At 35.2% G+C, this 16,194-nt stretch overlaps 1 protein-coding gene across 3 annotated transcripts; it reads right to left on the minus strand.

The window, feature by feature from the left end:
- Nucleotides 1-3,979: 3,979 nt before the first annotated feature.
- On the minus strand, nucleotides 3,980-16,194 carry LOC139134555 (uncharacterized). 3 transcript variants are annotated; one of them, XM_070701442.1, is made up of 7 exons: nucleotides 16,067-16,175; nucleotides 14,394-14,492; nucleotides 12,988-13,110; nucleotides 12,015-12,198; nucleotides 11,642-11,731; nucleotides 8,482-8,637; nucleotides 3,984-8,268 (listed from the first exon to the last, which is right to left on the minus strand). In XM_070701442.1, exons 3-7 carry the CDS (start codon nucleotides 13,039-13,041, stop codon nucleotides 7,970-7,972), a joined length of 783 nt encoding a protein of 260 aa, XP_070557543.1. In that variant the 5' UTR covers nucleotides 13,042-13,110; nucleotides 14,394-14,492; nucleotides 16,067-16,175; the 3' UTR covers nucleotides 3,984-7,969. The 3 variants fall into 3 exon arrangements, with proteins under 3 accessions (XP_070557541.1, XP_070557543.1, XP_070557542.1); XM_070701441.1 differs by having other exon boundaries at nucleotides 14,310-14,492; XM_070701440.1 differs by lacking the exon at nucleotides 14,394-14,492 and having other exon boundaries at nucleotides 3,980-8,268; nucleotides 16,067-16,194.

Genomic DNA, 16,194 nt, shown 5'->3' on the forward strand with positions numbered 1-16,194 from the left:
GTGTTTGTCACAAAATACTGAAGCTGGACATATTAGTAACTGTAGAAAATATGGCCAGACACAATATTTCAGAATAAGCGTTTCACATTTTGACAGGAGAATTAAAGCATGAGGAAAAACATAACAGAATGTATAATAAACAGCTTCTAGCATTATTGGTATAGCTGTTTCCATAATGGGCATTTCTGATGATGAAAATTTGAATACCAAAATTGTATTATTCCAATTGTCTGACAATATGATTGAAGAATCAATGTTTCATTGGAATGCCTCAGACAATATATGCAATCCTTCTATTTGCAGATTTTAAATCACAAGAAACACAGTACAACACTTGTCAAATTACTTTGTTTTACCATCTACAGACAAGTTTTTGTGATGCAATAATAATACTTAATCAGACCTCTTGCCATGGTAACATGATTCAAGGGATTTTATTTCTTCCAATGACCAGACTGAGTGGTAGATGGGTACACTTTAAAGCCCCATTAGCTGTAACTCTTGAAATTTGTTGACCTAAAAATATCTTCTTATTCTCTCCTAATTTTCTCTGAATTCTACCCTCTGAAGGGATATTGGCTTTTACTGCATTAGGAAACCATTCCGTAAAACATTTGACAAGTAAATTCAAATTTTAACGGTCATTTTGATTTCCCGCCATTTTCAAAAATTAGTAATATTACAAAGGAAACAGAGCATACAATGTCACAGTTGAAAACATTTACCCATATGCATTACACTGGACTACTATGCAGTTTATTCAGTGCAAATATGCACAATATCCACGGTTTTGCTTTTCCACATAGGGCTGCGATTTAATTTTTGGGCAAACATTTAATCGCAGGGTAATCTGTATCTTGTTCAAAATTGCATTAACAGTCCCAGCGGGTAATTAGTAATAATTAGTTAATAATAAGTGTATACACACACCTATATCAGTACATTCTCACAAACTTATTTTAGCTTGAAATAAAATCATAAGAATAATGCTAAAAGATACAGCTAGTGGGGCTTTAATACAATGACCAGGCTGAGTGGTACAGCTAGTGGGGCTTTAATACAATGACCAGGCTGAGTGGTACAGCTAGTGGGGCTTTAATACAATGACCAGACTGAGTGGTACACTAGTGGGGCTTTAATACAATTACCAGGCTGAGTGGTACAGCTAGTGGGGCTTTAATACAATGACCAGGCTGAGTGGTACAGCTAGTGGGGCTTTAATACAATGACCAGGCAGAGTGGTAGATGGGTACCAATTGTCTAACAACGTTTGAATTTGTCATAAATTTTGAAAAATAGGCTGGAGTGTACAGAGACATCAAACTAATGCAACTTTGTAAAAATAGGATTAGTGAACATCAATGGACTTGTGAACATAGTATAGGAGACACCTTTTCCTGTCATCTAACTCAAGATGTATACATGAATTGGAAAAAGGTTCAATGTATCCGTGGCTACAATTATGGCAAATAATCTTAACCTCTCCATGGAAAGATAAAATTATTGCTTGGAAATAAAATCTGTAGTGACAAAAGTGTAAGTACTGCAGGTACACTGTAATTCTAAAAATCATTCTCTAAAGATTCTGCATAATGGTATATGATTTACAAATGCCAAGAAACACCCAGCATGAAAACATTGTTTTATTTATTTTATCATTTCTGAATGTGAAGATTTGGTGAAACACCAGTTACAGCTACTGTTTCCTGGTGATTTTATGAAAACCTTACATACTTCTGTTCAGCATCTTAATATGGTGTATAAAAACCAAAAGGAATGAATCAGAAACATAAATTAGGATAAAAAATAATCAACATACATGTGTTTATATGCTTATGATGCTAATGTTGAGGTGAACACAGGTCATCCATTAATGTTTTGTACCTGATCAAATTAAGTGCATTCAGTTTTGATATTTGGCCGAATTAAAAAGTCATTTATCATATGCAAATGAGCGAATTATGATATGTCTTGCTAATCAAACTTTCAGCATGACTGAATCAAAGTTAATTGATCTATCTACCTTACAATGTTAAATTCAGTACATTCATTTTAAACACATGACCTAATTACAGAATTTTGTTAAATATGCATTAAGCTATTCATCAGTATGTCATGGTTCTCAAACTTTCCACATGAACAAAGCTAAATATAATTCAAAGGTTTATAAAATTCAATGCATTTAGAATTGATATGTGGCCTTATTACTGATTTTCACTCAATATGTAAATAAGGTATTAATCAGAATGTCTTGGTTATCAAAATATTAGCGCAAGCAAAGCTAAATATAAAATATACCTTAGGTGTCGGTGTCTTATCAAATTCAGTGCATTGGAATATGTCTTACTTAAAAAATTTACTAAACATGCTAATGAGCTAATACCATGCACATAATACAAACCAAACTAAAATGCATAATTGCACACATTAAAATAATGCAAAATATACAAATTATGATGTCACACTCATCAAAACTTTGTGCACAGCTTAATCTAAGTATAACTGATACACCTTAGAATTCTGATCAACTCAGTGCACTCACTTTTGACACTGCCTAATTGCAGAAAGTCATTAAATATTTAAATTAGCCTATAATAAACATGGGAATATACACCAAACTTTCAGCATATAAATCTCAGTATACACAATGCATTACTGAAGTTTCATCAAAAGTCAGTGTGTTCAGTTTCGATATGTATGACAAATGAATAGCACAGCATTCAGCATTGATGTATGGGCTAATTACCAAATTCATTAAATATGCAAATAAGCTAATAATTCAGATGTCATGCTCATCAAGCTTTCACCTGAATATTCTCAATGAGTAGCAGAGGTCCAGTCAAAATGCTTTTAATTTTATGCCTTTAAGGCTTATTTAAAGAAATTAATTAAATATGAAAATAATCAGTGTTTCTTTCAGCATAAGTTGACCTAACCATGGATGTAATCTCTTTTTTATATCCCTGGTATGACCAACATACTTCAAAGGTCTGATGAAATTCAGCACATTGAATTTCGATAATTTGTTTTCTGAATACATCACACTGCACTGATGAAATATTTACTTTATTTCAAATAAAAAAGGCAACCCACAGGAAACTGCAAGTGCATGTAATAACATCAAAACTATGCTGTGAATCCAAGTGAAGTAAAACATGACTACCACTACATAACTGGGAGATGGCACCGTCAGTCCAGCAAGCAGAGTGAAAGAGGTAGTTAATGACCTAGAGCCAGGGTCAAGCAACTGTTCCAAGGTTGGAATCCATCATGCAAGGCCGAAAGTGTGGAAACCAGAATTCCCAAGTAATGGGTCAGGATAGAATCCAAGGCCCCTGCCTGAGAGAAGAGGAAAGGAGAGATAGGCGGAGCAGGATTGACGGCAGTCAGCACACAGCAAACAATGACAACTGAATGATGGAAAAGTACAAGAACAAAGACTGCTGAAGCTGTGTTCCGTGTGCAGAGGAGCTGCTAATAGGCCGAGAGGAATTTGGAGGGAAATAAGGTGACAGCTGATCCTTATCAAGGAGGCGGAAAGAAGCAGTGTGGCAAGTTCACAAAATGCATCTGTGTTAAAAACACAGATTACACTAAAGATACATAACAGCTTATAATTTATAATCTGCAAGCCATGCCAGCAATAATTTTAGCACAGTGAGACCATAGAAGAGTATAAGTGCCTGCTTGGTAAAATTTGGTTTTCATAATTCTTGATATAGCTCATTGCATAAACTCATTAATTACCCAAATAATCATTAATATTATACAGACCATACCTACCCAAATCTCCCTATGATTATCTTATGTACCACCGTGCATGACATTCTGACCAAAAGTTTTTAAGTTATGACAGGAACAAAATCAGTCTAAAGACAGAAGTATACACATGGGCTCATTGTGGCAATGTTGGACAACCTTAGGGCCTACAATCCAGTGTTCAAACACACAACAACAAAAGAAAATCTCAAACTGTTTAATTTCACTTTATCAAGTTTGTTCTGAGTTTATTGACATTTCTTCCAAATTTGATATACACAGATTTTTGGATGTTGTGCATCTGTACAGTCATTGAACTCATTTGTACTTGAATGAGGAATATACACTTAATATCATTGACATTAGAATGACAAAGTGATCTGAGATTTTCCGATAGCAAATGCTAATGTATACAAATAATTAAAAAACAAAACCAGAGTAAACATGGGATTACACAAATATCCAAACAAATTGCTTGTCTTAGTTGTGTACTTTGTTTTTTAATAGTTTCTTGAAGCTTCTTCAAAGATTGCTATCTAGCGAATTCTCTCATAAAAGATTGACAAATACAGACTGTAGAATGTCTATATTGTGTGTGTATTACTTTGAAAATTGGTACATAGAAAATTTCAACAAGTATAGTCCTTCGGTGCAAATACATTTTACATTGATTTTTATCATTCACATCATATGGAATTTGTCAGGCAGACTACATTTGTGGACAAAATAATATAACCTAGATGATATCTCAATATATCTGTATAAAATTGACACTGATATTGCCTGTAACACTTCATACATGTACTTTGTTCAGTTGTCTATAACTCAGAAAAATTATCAACATGATTACATTTTTCATTCTTTGTTCAGTTTTGCTTGTTATATCATAAAAATGATGAACATGATTACATAGTTTGCTTTTAAATGTAAAATTGGAGTTAGTAACAATGCTATCTACTTACCACATGTAAAATCTGGATTATAAAATTTGCTACTGTAAAAAGACAACTGGTGGCTATTATTTAAAAAGCAATAAAACACTTAATATGTCTGAAAATTACTGACAACTGAAAGCTGTATTATTTACATCTTGGAGACCAGACTTGTCAACTTACACTATGTTATTGCTAAAAATATCCTAAAACATAAACTGACAACCTCTTTGATGATTCAATAATTTTTTGAATTACTAGCACTCTTGGTTATATTTGATTTTTATGAATATACCATAGAGATGGACAAAAAAGAAAACGAGACTTCTAAATACAGGAATCCTGTTATCAAACATTGCAAGGTAGAATACAATGGTAGTAACCATTTGCAATAATAAACTTCATCAAAACATTGCTTTATTTCTCATCTCACTGCTGAAAGTTTGGAAGTACTTTCTTATAAATACATGAGTTTTCCCTTCAAATTACTATCCCACCCTACTCTTTTATAAAGTCCAGGAAAAATTGGCAAAATTGACTTACGTACTGCTACTAATCAAAATTCACATGGCAAATACACAGCCAGAAAATATTTTCTATGTTTGGCATAATTGGCTGGTACAAATATGAACTGGGTATCTAGCCAATCTTGAGCAAAGAATTGGTGACGTTTTGAAAAATAAGTTTCTTAAAGAACATTTCTAAAACAACTTTTGAAAATGCTTGAATACAAATTGACAACACTTTTTGTGAGGTCTTCACAATAGAATGATGAATTATTCAAAATATATATGCAAATATTAGAAACATACATAAAAACAACTTTTTCAAACATGAAAGAATGCATCTGAGAATCTTCCACAAATATGAAATTTAAGATTTTCACAATGAATAAGAGGCATGATTCTTTTTCACATTTCTTAAAAGTATTTTAAACTTCCCTGCAAATTTACACTAAAGGAGGTTGGCAATCTGAATATAAAGTACCGGTACTTGTGAGATGTTGACAAAACGTTTACAAGCACATAAATCTTTGAACATGATTCTTTGTGAGAAAAAAAGGGAAAAAAATTAAAATGTCACTTTTCCAAACAGAAGCAATGTTTGAGTACATCACTAAATACAGCCAAACTTGCTAAATTTGACCATTTACTTACAATTGCATAGCAATCAAAATATTTCAATTCTGGTAAAAGGTCAGTTTTAATGAGTGGCTGATTTTGATGACAACAGCGATAGCAATTAATGTAGATACAAAATCATAATCATACTTGTCATATTCTCCATGACTATTTCCGTGGAGTAAAATAAATTGCATTTAACCAGACAAGCCCTGCCACTAAATGAGCAGTGATGGAGTTAGTCATCCACCGTTTCCTTATGCCATAAAATACTTCACATCACTTTGGCATCCCAAAAAGAACTCTACATCTTTACCTCTTCCTCCACATTTCATGATTTGTCTTTCTTGTCTTCCAGCCATGATTTCATACCATTGTTTATCACTAAAAACTTCACAGTAGAATATCTATTGAATCCATACACGTCTCTTTTGATTCAGAGCCCTTTTGATTCTTTAAGATACAAAATCTCTTTTATCAATTATCTCATTCTTATTTCACCATCCTCTGATGCAACACTTGACATTACTTCTCCACTGTCTTTACTACAGGTCCATATTATTTTCTTCTACAGATTTGACTTTGTTGTATGTACTGGCACTTGTTGGTTGTCTATCTGTGCTGTGCTGATTGTGTTTGGTACATCAAGTTTGTCAGTATGGAACTCATGAATGTGATGTAGATTATGGTCTGATACTATTATTCTGACTCAGTTGAGTGGCATTAACATTTCACTTGAGTTGTGTGGCACTAACAATTCATTTTATTTCACGTGTGTGGCACTAACAATTCATTTCACTTGAGTTGTGTGGTACTAACAATTCCTTTCTCTTGAGTTGTGTAGCACTAACAATTCATTTCAGTTCAGTTGTGTGGCACTAACAATTCATTTCACTTGAGTTTTGTGGCACTAACAATTATTTCTCTTGAGTTGTGTAGCACTAACATTATTTCATTTCAGTTGTGTATAGCACTAACATGTGTGGCACTAACCATTCATTTTCTTGAGCTGTGTGGCACTAACATTCATTTCATTTCAGTTGTGTGGCACTAACATATGTGGCACTAACAATTCATTTCAGTTCAGTTGTGTGGCACTAACAATTCATTTCACTTGAGTTTTGTGGCACTAACAATTATTTCAAACTCATTTACAAACTGAAGTCATATAGAAATAACCTTCTTTTGTATCTTCTGCAACGGACCTATTCATAAAATATCTAAGTCTTAATTAAAATGAGTTTGCTCATCTATGGATCATTAGAGACACAATATTGTCCCTACATAAGGGAGCCCTCTATATGCCAGGAACCAAGGATGAAATATTTCATCTGCGACAAAGAGATGTTTATGCAGTATTTTGGAAAAGTGTCTAGTTTCTTTTATCCGTCTGCCAGTATGTACTTGAATGACTGCAAGATAATTATTTCATCTGCACATTATAAAAGTACCATCTTATGATAGACGTTTGAAACTCCAGGGAAAAACATCCACAATGCATTTTTGCAAAACCTAACATTTAGATACCTAACTGCATAATTCTTTCCATTTCAATAAAGTTGCATTATCTACCAATAGTGTAAAATAGAGAACAGAAAAACACAAAATATTGTACATAAAGTATTAACAAAAAATGACAAAGCCACCTGAATGATCTAAAAGATCTAGGAATAATAAATTCAACAGACCAGTAATAATTACTGGAACCATAGACCTTGGTTTTTTCTGGGGTCTGTGCAGAAAGCACTTGACACAAAAGTACTCCATAAACATAATTTGTGGCTTCAGAAAATTAGATCCAAGTGATTCACGTGTGATGTGCATGTGCCACAGCAAATAGATCGAGATGGCTGATAATCTGAACATTCCTTAATTACTTTCATGTTGTGCTAATAGCAGGAATAAACTACTTGTAATTTCAAGTATAGCGTGTAAACATCCATTATGCAAGCTACATACACAAAAACAAAATGACACAGTGATTCCTAAATTAGCATCAAATTTTGTTTGAATTGAACAATTCTATATTCTTATACCATGGACATTACAGAACACCTTACTAACTGGCCATGCATCACATAACCTGTCCAAACAAAACATTCTATAATCATCAGCCACTCAAATTCCCACTGCAGCACACCACATACTGTTTCACAGTTATGTTTTCATCCATCTTTGTTTCCGAAGTTCTCTAACTACATAATTTAACCGACATGTTTTCAAGGCTTCAACAAGTCTTTCTTTGGTGCATTCTTCATCTTCAACACAGCTATTTTCCCATACAATCAAACTGTTATAAGCTTGTTCTTTTAGATTACCTCTGTATTTCTCCTCAAGTTGATGTATTTCAGCTTCTATCAGATTGTCATCTGAGATTGGAAGTTCTCTAGCAACATTCTTCCATTCATGTGGAATTCTCTCAGCAACGAACCGGAAAATCTTCTTCATACTTGGACCTGAATGCATAAAAAAGTTAAAAAATCCATCAACAAACTCACAAAGTTTTATTGTGTCAACTCTCCACAAGTCATATAGCTTCATATTATATATTTTTCACAAACAATGCTTTAAAAAAGACTATAAAGCCAATTATCTATTACAGAAGTAATGTTTTAAAACTTATGGTTTCATCTCGTGTAAAACAGATAACTCTTTGAGACTATGATTACCTTTTGAAAGGGTATTACTGCTGCTATTGCTCTGTGACAATGTTGGACTTGAACTTTGGTTAGGTTCAGATACGGATGCTGGATCAGCATCACAAATATCACCAGAATCTGTTGAATCCACACCCAATGATTGCTCTGTTGGGCTTGCTGTATTTACTGCAAAAATATCAAACAATAATCACCATCAGTATCATGTAAGGGCTCGAAATTAGCGGTAGTCCTGCGTCCACAGACTACCAACTTTTCCCTGGGGCTACCAAAACCCATGAAATGGTAGCCCACACAGACTACCAAAGCCCGGGACATGTGTCGTGAATTACATTATTGATTTATATTTTATTGCAATGTGTTATTATTATTGTTTACATTGTTATTCAGTCATTTCCTGTTCAAACCAGTTGTGTTCTAGTATTACACGCGTTCCTGTGGGAAACTGACACAAACTTTATGGACCAGGCCATTCTAGCCAATCACAACGCAGCCCGCTAAAATTGTTTTGTCCTACCGAGCCTATAGCATATAAGCACGCATGCCATGTATTTTTGGGCACTGTGAGCGTGAGCGTGAGCGAGAGAGCACATGTAAGTCATGTAACAGTACTGCAGTCAATAAACGTGCGTTCCCAGTTACAGTTCCAGCCAAGTGTCATTGTCTTGTATCGTCACCCACTCATTGCTGTGAAACGAACCCCCTTCCATTGTGGCTCACCCACAATTTGGTGCCGAGACCAGGATCACAGCCAACCATGCCGACTTTACAAGCTCTACTGAAAAGACGAGAAAAGGCGAAATTCCTTCTCATCGGACATCTGGAACCGATAGAAGATCTCATCAGACAACATGACACTACCACAACCAAAGAAAAGGAACACATACAAGAGTTTAATTTTGAACTCATTGAGTGAACTCAAGTTTTCAGTGAACATTGAACACTGAGATATTATTGTGTTCGTGTTATTAACATTGCAGAGTTATATTTCCATGATCGTTAAAAATATAGAATCAATAATCTTGGAGTTCTTTCTCGCGGCCGGGAGTATGTCGTGAATTACATTATTGATTTATATTTTATTGCAATGTGTTATTATTATTGTTTACATTGTTATTCAGTCATTTCCTGTTCAAACCAGTTGTGTTCTAGTATTACACGCGTTCCTGTGGGAAACTGACACAAACTTTATGGACCAGGCCATTCTAGCCAATCACAACGCAGCCCGCTAAAATTGTTTTGTCCTACCGAGCCTATAGCATATAAGCACGCATGCCATGTATTTTTGGGCACTGTGAGCGTGAGCGTGAGCGAGAGAGCACATGCATGTAAGTCATGTAACAGTACTGCAGTCAATAAACGTGCGTTCCCAGTTACAGTTCAGCCAAGTGTCATTGTCTTGTATTGTCACCCACTCATTGCTGTGAAACGAACCCCCTTCCATTGTGGCTCACCCACAACATGAAATTACTTAGGGGACGTCAAAAGATCGATGTTAGAAAAAAAACTTAATTGCTTAAGTTTGGGGGTGGGGGGTTGGCCAAATTAATTTCTGTGCAGTCAAAAACAATTTAACGTCTTTTTGGCAAATTTTACGATTTCACGGCTGCTTTTTGTACGCTAAAACCGATCCAGTCACCCGTATTTGTGTTACTTTTTAATGGTTTTCAATTTTTATTTAATTGAATGGTACATTCGTACGTCGTTTGAAAGAATCAGTACAGGGTATGAGTCCGTAATGTTTTTCAATTTTAGGTCAGCTAAGTTAGGAGGGGCGGGGTCTGAGGCCAAACTTGAGCAATTAAGTTAGATTTATTATATTGAACTTTTGATGTTGACCCTTAGTGGACGACATGTTGTTCGCTGTGAGATGACCAACGCTCATACAGTCAACCCAGCTAGACATAAAAAGGCCATACTATGACTTTATTTTGCAAATTAAGAGGCGACAGTGCAGTTGAGTTTTTTGCGACAAACTTTCAATAAAATATCATTATCTGAACTGATGTACCAGGATGACAGGCTCGGGAAATGATGGAAAATGAAAATTCACAAAATTATTCAAATTGCAAAGAAAAAGCTGTCGGGCCATCCACAAATTACGCTTTCCGAAGTGTACGAGATCATCCCATGATAGTGTACTATCGTGGAGAAATATATACAAAATTGCCAAAATAGCCACGAAAGTATTTGGAACATGACTGTACCGAGTTGTCATCCTGATATTCATAGCCAATCTATTTTTAGCCATGTTATGTTTACAAGTGCTGAGTGAAAAGTCGTTGTCATAGCGGACATCAAACTTTGCAAATAAGCTGAGTCTGCGTATGTGTGAATAGGTCGTCAAACATTGAGGCGTCACCATTATCCACTACACATGCTATACCGTTCTCCTAGGGCTATGATCTGCAAGTAATGATGTCAAATGACTAGAAAATTCACTTCCGGGATAGAATCATGCAAAATAAATTTTTCATTGTCAAGATATAAATAAAAATACCCTTTACAAAAAAACCTCTTCATTCATGCAGGGGCTACCAGACCTTGTCGCTGGGCTACCAACTTCAGAAAATGGTAGCCCGATGGGACTACCAGGCAAAAAAGTTAATTTCGAGCCCTGCATGTCTGACAGTTGTGAATAACTGCCAACCAGCAGATAACTCATCTATTGATCACCAAGGTCCAGCAGATAACTCATCTATTGATCACCAAGGTGGAAGTGACTATACATGAACATAACAGTGAAATGTGAGTAGCGAAAATCTTTCATAAATTTGCTAAACATTGTCAGTATAAGGAAACCCTCATCAAAATTAATCAAAGGCAATCTCTCATGTATGACATTGTCATGATTTGTAATAAAATGGCTGCCTGGTGAAAGACCAATTGGAAAAAAGGGAAATGTACGTTCTTGAGAAAATAAATCAATTTAAGATAATCACCAAAACATGTTAAATCATAGAAAACAGATCAAATTTTTATGATTGAAACCCTTCATTATAATCATATCCACAAATGAAAGTCACCAACGCCTGCCTTTAATGCTATCAATGATGGAAACAGAAGCAATAAGGAATATTACAAACACTAAGTTATGATATAGACACAAATAGGCAAGAACAGTTTCACATATGAACCAACAGTTGTTACTTGACATTGTCTTGTTACTTACAATTAATGGTACAACCAGGACCTGTGATGACAACTGTGTGCTCACTCCCATCAACTTTACATTCATTCATTTTTGGTTTTTCTGTCAAATCTGTAGATAAAGATGAGAAATAATCAAGAACATGGTGAATTTAGTATGTTTAGCAAAACACAGTAGCAGAAGTGATAGTGACATCATCAGCAGAAACAAGACAATAGAGATGGCAGTCTTTCATCAGACCATGGTAGAGGCATTTAGAGGTTAAGTTGAGATATTTACTGCCACCAATATCTCCCTTAGCTGAATATACATCAGAGTGCTGGCAGGTAAAACATAACACATATGTAATAGTTTGGATCTGATAGTAATGTACATTACAACTAAAAACACTTACCTGATTTTTGTTTCTTTTTTTCAAAACCATTATCTTCTGTGGCAGAAATATTTGAATCCAATGATTTCCTCTTTGCTTGCTGATAGTTGGTCAAAGGCTGGAGGGGGTCTGTTCTGCAGAAACTTTTGGCTGTTTGGCAGTATGGTTTTTGAATTTCATTGAATTTGTTGAAATCAATCCCAGGCTTGAGGGGAAAACAAACGACATTGATCATTAGTGCATGTAAACAAGCGACCTTAAGGCTGATAAAGCTTCGCTGCATGCAGTATGTAGAGAATAACAATTTGTGAAATGTGTTGATGAAGAAGGTACAAATCTTTGATAGCTCCTTTCGGGATGACCTGACCAAAAACGGCAAAAATACCTGCAAAAATACTCAATGAAAATTTCATCATAATTTGAATATCATCCCTAAAAACATGTATACCAAATATAAAAGCTATCAGACAAGTTATGTTTGAGAAACAATTTTTTTGACAAAAAATGACAAAAGTTGCTCCAAAAATACAAAATTGCATATTTCAGAATAATTTCAATATATCATATCAAGATACAATACATGTATTGTGAACTAAAATATAGTATTATAATAGAAAACACATATAAATGAACCAAAAAGAACCGCAAAATTCTACTTTTACTGCATACACAATGCTATGATGTATTGTAAGAATCAGTTCATGCAACAAGGCAAGGGAAGTTGAGCTGAAAACCAGCTGAAACTTTAGAAGAACATTGATGTAACACATTATAAAGGTAAATTTTATGATATGACTGTCAAAACTAAACTAGGCAAGGAACGCCCCTTTGACCCTATATGGGCATATTTAAATTACAGGTGACTGTATACCTTTAAGCTATGTTGATGAGATAACTGCAGTATTTAATACATCAATGTTCAAATGACAGTTGTCCATAATTTTTATATATCACTTTTTCCAAAACAAAATTCAGATTCCCAAAAAATACTTACTCTGGCAAAGTCAACTTCATCCAGTCCAACATTTTCAGAGTTTGCGCTGCTCATAGTGGAATATACCAATGGAAAAGTTTGCTAGAATTAATGGCAGCGGTATGCATGTAAACAATGACAGATCTGAAGAATAAGAACAGATCATTGTATATGTTAATAAAAATGTACAGCAATTTCATTGAAATAAATTAACTAATAAGTAAATACTGGTCAAAGCATACAATCCATCTTTCTGGATTTCTGACATTTTTGGCTACAGTCATTATTCAAGATGCCCCAGACTGAGCAATACAGGGACAGAGTTCCAGAAAATCAAGATTTTTAAGTTTGTTTTGATAACAAAGTGACAAAAACCAATGTTGTCAATGTCATAAATATATGAACACTTGATTACAGTGCTTAAATTTGAAATGTGACACACTCTACAGCTTATCATTATCATTTTTGGACTGCTACAGCGTAGCAGAGAATCAAAATGTAATTGTGTATTTGATTTTTCTGTGTTTCAATATTGTTTCTGTCATTGGCACTGGATAATTATTGTCTTACTTTGAAACGCAACTTCTAGATTAGATAGGACAGACTTTTATCAGTAAAATTAAGCAACATGCAACTTCAGCCATATAAAAACATCTTTCTCAAGATTTGAGTGCTTCCTTGGATAGGGCTTGATTTCTAATAGTTGATACCAAATGTTTGGTATGCAGTGTCAGATTTCTTTCACCTACACCAAAGATATCTGATTATCTGGCAGAGTTTATACTTATATAAATCCAAAAACCAGGGATCCTGGACTCCCTTGACTGCCACTTTAACCCTTATTCTGTCAGGTTCATATGTCACATTAATTAGGTCAAGTTGCTTAAAACCAGTGAAGAATAACATAATCCTATGTTGAAGTTTAACAAAGACCTGACCATTTGAAGGCCTCTGAAAACAGATTAAACATGACTTTATCTGACTTACCTCTAGCATGATAACATGTTAAAAAAGTGAAATATGTTTTGGCTCAATACCACTTTTTATCGTATTAAACTAAGCAGATGGGGAAGTGACATACCTAGCATGAAACACTTTTTTACCCCTTGCTTAACCCATTTCCTGCCAGACAGTATCACTTCCCCATCTGCCAAGTCAGTAAAAAGCGGTATAGAGCCAAAACCATATGTATTTTCATCCACTTGGCTTGGTCTTAGCAGTCGATAAAAATAAAGTTTACAAATTACAGTATTTCTGTTTTCAACAGCCTTCAAAATGTTCAATATTATGTTAAAATACACCTATAGAATATGTTGTGCTTCATTGATTTTAAGCATCTTTACCTGATGGTGAAATATGGACTTGACAGGAAAAGGGTTAAAGGCCTCGCCTGTGTTGGTACCAGATTGTCTCATCAAAAAATTTACCCACTAGATTGCAATTTCAATGGAAAACAAAAGGCATCACATCTCTGTAATCCTCTTACAGACTAGAACAAAGGCGATCCCTGGGATTGTGAAAAGTACCTTTAAAATATAAGACAAAGAGATAAAGTATTACTTCAATTGAACAATCACCTCACCATCGACGTGAGAGTATACTAAAGTTTATTCCTTCAATTTTAATACTCTGTTTTGATATTTATATGCCAACAGACTTGGGGCAAGTCTATGCCTAAGGACTACAGATTACATCTGTCGAGTTTTCAGGCATTAAAATAATGCTCCATCTTCATTTTAATGAAGTGTCATTGAAAAATGCTTTTGACATCAGTGTGAAAAAATGTTAACAGCAGTGTCTCTGTTTTACTTTTGCATGAACAGCAAACTATGTCCCTGTCAGTTTGCCTTAAAAAAGAGGGGCTGTGGCATTAATAATAGCGTAAATTTGGATATAAGTAACAGTTATACATTATAGCAGTATAAATAAATTTCACATTGCTAGTTATAATGTAAAGAATCAAAATAAGCATATCATGATAACATGGGTTTCCGACTAGACCCCAGTCAACTGGACCCAAAGTTAACTCTAAACTAAAAGTCTACTCTTGAACACGGTTACTCTACCTGAACCGTACCCTGAACAACTCTACATTCTGATCATTTTATCTGTTCAAATCATTTTTGATCATTAATACCCACTTGTGTTGAGAGTAATTCCATTCCTTCTTATGTGTGTAGGGACCTACATTACATGTATTAACCTACAACACAATTGTCCGTAACTGCACTGCTAGGTTGCTGAATCAGAACCTATATATACTATCACGCTAGTTCAGGTACAAAGCGCAAGCTATCCATATTTCAGGATTTACTTACGCAAGTTCTTAGTTTCACCAAATTTTCATTCGCCTGTGTGATGAAAATCAAGAGATCTAAGGGGTTTGTTTTTTATTTGCGTTCATCACATCCAAGAATGTTACTGCTAATGGATCATAACCTCAAAAATACACCTTTAAAATGAAATAGATCAGGGCACTGGTGCTCAGTCAAAAAATATTTAAGGGTCCAGTTGACTTGGGTAAGAGGTCCAGTTGACTCGGGGTCCAGTTGACCAGTTACGTACCATAACAAGCTATGTTGAAGTTGAACACCGGCTGGTTAAACAAGCAGTGTTCGCTAACAAATCAATCGTATTTCCTTAGTTTCTAGACGACTGGACCCCAAACCAACTGGACCCCAGTCAGGTAGACATTAAGTCAACTCGGCCCTAAAAACATTTTAGGGTCATTGACTTGGGTTCGGGGTCCAGTTGACCAGTGATACCTAAACCTCCTTGTGTGCCCAAGGACTGAAGGAGTACCGCCACGTTCAAACCATGGAGGTAGAAAGAGAGATATCGGCTCTGATTTGCCTCTTAATTGTCCTATGGAGGTAGAACGAGACTATACACTCTCTTCTACGACCTTGCTTAACTTGAGTGGCAGGAAAGGTGTCAAAACTTCATAAAACCCCTGCCACTGTGAGTCGTATGCTATTAAAGTATTAGTGTTTTGCACAAAGACCGTCGGTCGCTCGGAGTCGGACTCGAAATTCTTCCAATGCTACAGTAAAAAGCTTGTGGTCAGATCCCAAATGGAGGAGTGCTGTTGCACACCTACCTCAATATCTCTCAATCACTGAACTTTAAATCGGCTACAAGTACGGACATGATCCCTCTATTAAACTTCTCACAGGCAGCAGCAGATCAACCATATTTGAATCTGTGGCGGCAAAGGAGAATTAACAT

Source organism: Ptychodera flava, chromosome 6 (assembly GCF_041260155.1).
Source record: "Ptychodera flava strain L36383 chromosome 6, AS_Pfla_20210202, whole genome shotgun sequence".
Classification (NCBI taxonomy): Eukaryota; Metazoa; Hemichordata; class Enteropneusta; family Ptychoderidae; genus Ptychodera; species Ptychodera flava.

Excerpts from the sequence above, each read along its gene's own strand:
- LOC139134555 (XM_070701440.1), bottom strand. The coding sequence starts at position 13,041 with ATGAGCAGCGCAAACTCTGAAAATGTTGGACTGGATGAAGTTGACTTT. Across the intron at positions 12,199-12,987 it reads ATGAAGTTGACTTTGCCAGA|CCTGGGATTGATTTCAACAA; the intron begins GTAAGTATTTTT and ends TTTCCCCTCAAG. Across the intron at positions 8,638-11,641 it reads TCCTGGTTGTACCATTAATT|TAAATACAGCAAGCCCAACA; the intron begins GTAAGTAACAAG and ends ATATTTTTGCAG.